A 4,736-nucleotide genomic window follows, 5' to 3' on the forward strand; every position below is an offset into this window, starting at 1 on the left:
AATCGCACAACTTAGAGAAATTCACAATGCACTCAGGCAGCATTTCTCTGACCGTTTCTGCTCCCAAAAGTCTCATGACTAAAGCAGCTAGAGAGCCATCAATGGAAGGAGGCGAAAACAGATTCGATTATCCCACCGGCACATAAAGTGACATAAAGGGTGAGAAACTGCATTGAGAGGGAATAAAAGGAAAAAAATACAGGGGGGGTGGGAACACGAGGCTGAGCCAAGCTAGTGATTTCAGACTAGAAGGCATTATGGAGACCGAGGAAGCTCCACCCTAGCATTTTGCTGTTGGTCAGGTGCCATAAACGGAAGCAGAAAGGCACCCCAGCCTTTAAGTAGCATAATCAGGCTACACCAGCCTCGCTGTGGGGGTTTGCTGAGGACTAAAGGTGCTCAGCAACCCTGTTTGGCTTGGTTGGGCTTCAGTCAGAGTCCCCGTGTAGCTCAAGGGAAAGACTGTGAGGGTTTTTTTGTGCATAAATATGTGCGACGCCTTGTTCACATTAAACAGAATTTGAAACTTCGAGTGCTTCAAGAAAAAAGAAAAAAAGATCACTGAGTAAATCTTACTTGACCAGACTGCTGTTTCATGGAGGATCATCAGAGGACATCTCTATCAAAACTACAGTACTGAACCCGTCTCTGTTTTCTTGTTTGTTAGAAAGGTGATCGTAGCTGTGATCGGATTTCTGTCAATTGTAATGTGAACAAGGCGCTTAGTATTTTCCTATTATTACAAGTCATCCTGCTCTCCTGCCTGCGTGAGTATTAAGGCCCGCAGATGTGTGCGTGTTTGCATTGCAGGCTTCCCCGTCCCCACCCCGAATCCCAAACCCCAGTCTGGTTTCAGCATCTCCTTCTAGGATAGCTCGTGCTCCCTCTGTGGCTGAGGCTGCTGCGGACTCTTGACGATGGTGATGACCGAGGCGGTGTTGAGACGAGGGGCCGTCGCCAGCAGGCTGCCTCCTCCCGCTTCCAGACCCCTGGCGAATCTCTGAAGCGCAGCCAGGCGTGCGCTGAGCCCCTCCAGCTCCTTCCTCATGCCGGCGTTCTCGGCTCCGAGCCTCTCCACCTCTCTCTGCAGCTCCATCTTCTGCTGCTCCAGGGCCTCTCGCTGAGACACCCGCTTGACCCGGCAGCTGGCGGCATATCCCCTGTTCTTTAAGGTGCGACGCCGCTGCTTCAGCTTCTGAATATCGTCGCGGGAGAGGCCACGCAGGTGGAGATTCAGCTCTCGCACCGACAGGGACATTAGTTCGCTGTCCGACAGGAAGGGCACGTTCTCGCCGCATTCCTGCTTCACCTGAAGTAAAAACAGGAGGAAACAGGAAGAGAGGAAGCATTTAAAGAAGGAAGAATGAGAAAGAAAAACATACTTTCTTTTCTTCTTCCTTTTTTCAAAATGACAGTTTTCTCTCTTGAAAAACAAAACAACCGCCCCCTCCCCATGACTCGGTTTTAAGTCTGGCGGTGTTTTACCTTCAGAGCTTTGCTGTTTCTTTCTGTCGTCATGGTCCAGTTGTCTTTGTTTTTTTCCCCTCCCCAAGCACCAGTAAAACCAGATACACACAATCTGAAGAAACAAACACAAACAACATCACATGAAATGTGGGACACTGTGCATTTTTGGTTCATAGCCTGCCTGACATTCACCATCCGCTCACAAGACATGCAGTCATGCACTACTGAAGAAAAAGGAGAACCTGCAGATCTTTCGTGCTTCTCCAAAGCACGCCGTCTCATTATAATTTGTGGTTTCATGTGAAAGACAGGGGAGGTTTTGAAAGTGACATGCCTTTCTCTGTTAGCTGGAATTATCAGGAGGAAGTTATCATGTGGCTGCCCTTTGGTTGCTCAAAGCAGGTGTCCTAACCAATTCCCTGAGCACTTCCTCTTGTCAGCACAACACCAACGGTTCGAGCCCTTGGTTTTACAAAAAACCAAAAACTTGAATACGTGGTTTTTAAAAGGGACTCATTTTAAACAGTTAAACTTGAAAAATTACAATACTTGATTTAAAAATAAATATGTCTTAAAGAGTCTACCTAAGAAGCACAGGTTTCACACAGACTCTTATCAGGACTGCTACACGCCTCTCAAATGCCACAGCGTGGGATTAAAGTCTAACCTAAATGGGCCAACTTCAACTTCTTCCCCCACCTTAGTCACTCCTCGGTTGCTTATTTAAAAAACAAAACAAAACAAAAAAACCCTCACTCAGCACTTCAGCTGGAGACATCTTTTTTTTTGTCTTTCCTTCACCCAGATCCTAATGTGAAAGTAAAGGATACAAATGGCCAAGTGGTCTGTTGACATGAAGGTACTCTGGGCCAGCTATACTGCTAAAACTTTTTGTATGATAATGTTTAATGAAGACCACCAAATTTCACTCTGACATCATGCAAACCATGGGGATTTTCCCCATCTTACTTCTGCAAATTCACTCTGTTAACTTTCTCATTTATTGCAACACTGGATTTTCTCCTTATGGCGAATGTTCTTTCCCTGTGCTGCTCTCACGCTGTAGTCCAGAAGGGTTGAGAAAAAACAAAGTAAACACAGAAAGCTGCATGTCATGACAGAGCGCTCACCGCTTACTTTAAGGTTGACCTTTTAGCAGCGTCTCTGATGAGCTAAGAGATGAGTGCAGTCATCTCTTTCTTTATTTTTCTTCCTGAGACCCAGACTGATCCCTAACAACCTTTTTTCTCTTGAAAATCGCAAATCACAAAAAAGCAGTGTGTTCATTTTAATTATTTAAAAGACATTCACAACTTTATTTAAATTGTGTCACAACAATTTTAGAAACCCCAGTTATATTGTAACTTTTCCTCTATAAATTAGGCATAAAAGATACAGACCTGGTGCCTTAATGACTATAAAAAGAAGACTGCTGATGTGCTTAGACTTTACAGGAGACGACTTACATTTCCAACAAGTGAACCACAAACAAAACATAACCAAAAAGGGTCATTCGAGTTAAAATGTCACGTTTGATCTCTTTCACTCTGGGGGGAATCCCATTTTCTATGAATGCGTAGTTATAATAAATAAAACAATAACTTGCTGCATGGGCCTCCAACTCAGGCACACTGGATGGTAAAACTAAATAAGCTAAATAAAAAAGGCTGTTATGGCCGGACAATAAACAGCATTTCCCGAAATGCGTAGGAAGTAGAGGTTGCAGCAACAGCGGTTGTCCAACCAGCCGTCGGACTCCGGCTGTAAACCGAGGAGACCGCCGTTTCGTAAAGTCAGGGTGATTCAGCAATAAAGCTCTTGCTCAGCTCCACCAAGACTGCCGGTCAGTACAAATATAGGAAAACCAGGGGTGACCGCGTCTTTCTCGGTCAGTCCAAACAACACAGGATATCCACATTTATGCCATACTATAAATACCCAGTTGGAGGACATAGTAGTTTTTGTTTTTTTGTCTTAAGTGGAAAGCAACAAGTCAACGCAACACTGCTAAACGCAAGCTATAGCACGATTTCAGAAATTCCACTCCCGTCTATCTTCAATACTTAATATACAACGATTAAATACCGAGTGGAAAATACAAGCCAGGCCTGGGACCTATATTTATTTATTTATCTAGCTCCAGTTAGCATCTAGCCTTACCCTTAAAGAGCGGGGCTGGACACCGTAGGGCAAATGTGCGCTATAGTAAACAGCTATCATTAGAGCCTCTTCCGACATCTAGACTTTAATCCATTTAAATTGTATTTAAGCACACTTATGAAATAAGGAAGTGATAACCCCCTCTGGGTGTCAGTCTAGCCGAAATATAGACAGAAATATGCAAAGCGGGGCCAAATTATTCGTATCATCTTAAACATGCTAGTATGAACTGTTAGCAACTAGCATAAACGGTTAGTGACAGGCTAAAGGAGATTAAAGCCAGCTGCTGACTGCTCATTTGTCCTTGGTTGGTTACCCTGGCTGGCACGTCCCCCGGCAGATACCATTCCTCTAGTGCTCAGCTGTTACCACGAATACCGGCTAAACATTTTAATGTTTAGTATTTTTATAAAAAAGTAATGGTTTACCTGATGGCTCGACGCAACTCCGGCGACAAAATGTCAGTCCGCCTTTTCCCGGAATTACTCCGCTGCTCTCTGAGGTTGGATTCTTTCATTCATAAAAAACACAAGCGACAATGACGTCAGGGCTAAAGAATGAGGGCGGAGCCAAGCCCGCCCCCGAGACGTACTCCGGGAGGATGTAAACAAGGAATCCCTGAATCCCAGAACTTTTCCATGACCATCCCCCAGCTACTCTGGAAAGACATAACACCCTGGGAGAGGATTCAGAGTCCGCCTTTCCTAACACTGTCCAGCCCAACGACGCAGAAGATGAAAAATCCAGCAGAATTCAACAATAATAAGAAACTACTTCAGCTAAAACCCAACTTATCAAAAGCTATAACTTATAGTTAGGAGGAATTTCTACGAGCGTCTTTTCCCCGAAACACCGCCCTCTTAGCTACCTAATAATAGTAATAATAAAAGGTCAAATGCGTCTTCTTCTGGGTCCAATTTAAAGATTACTGATCCCTCCGTTTGTAGGGACATTACCGCCCCCTACTGGAAAACATGCGGAGAAGCATAATTGCGTTAAAAAACTTTAACATAAAAAGCAATTTGAAATTGCTTTGATTTCCAAACTTTAAAGAAATACTGTTAGTCATTGGTTGACATAAGAACTTTCTTTGTTTTAGCTCTTTAAAA

General features: G+C 44.0%; 1 protein-coding gene across 1 annotated transcript; it reads right to left on the bottom strand.

Annotated features, from left to right (window-relative positions):
* Window positions 1-9: 9 nt before the first annotated feature.
* On the bottom strand, window positions 10-4,486 carry maff (v-maf avian musculoaponeurotic fibrosarcoma oncogene homolog F). Its single transcript, XM_013913068.1, has 3 exons — window positions 4,056-4,486; window positions 1,486-1,579; window positions 10-1,309 (listed from the first exon to the last, which is right to left on the bottom strand). Exons 1-3 carry the CDS (start codon window positions 4,142-4,144, stop codon window positions 866-868), a joined length of 627 nt encoding a protein of 208 aa, XP_013768522.1. The 5' UTR covers window positions 4,145-4,486; the 3' UTR covers window positions 10-865.
* Between the last annotated feature and the right edge of the window lie 250 nt (window positions 4,487-4,736).

Source organism: Pundamilia nyererei, unplaced genomic scaffold (assembly GCF_000239375.1).
Source record: "Pundamilia nyererei isolate P.nyererei 1_Seehausen unplaced genomic scaffold, PunNye1.0 scaffold00005, whole genome shotgun sequence".
Lineage (NCBI taxonomy): Eukaryota > Metazoa > Chordata > Actinopteri > Cichliformes > Cichlidae > Pundamilia > Pundamilia nyererei.

Coding starts and splice junctions, on each gene's coding strand:
- maff (XM_013913068.1), bottom strand. CDS start 4,144: ATGAAAGAATCCAACCTCAGAGAGCAGCGGAGTAATTCCGGGAAAAGG. Junction 1,580..4,055: donor GAGTTGCGTCGAGCCATCAG/GTAAACCATTAC, acceptor TTGTTTCTTCAG/ATTGTGTGTATCTGGTTTTA. Junction 1,310..1,485: donor GAAACAGCAAAGCTCTGAAG/GTAAAACACCGC, acceptor TTTTTACTTCAG/GTGAAGCAGGAATGCGGCGA.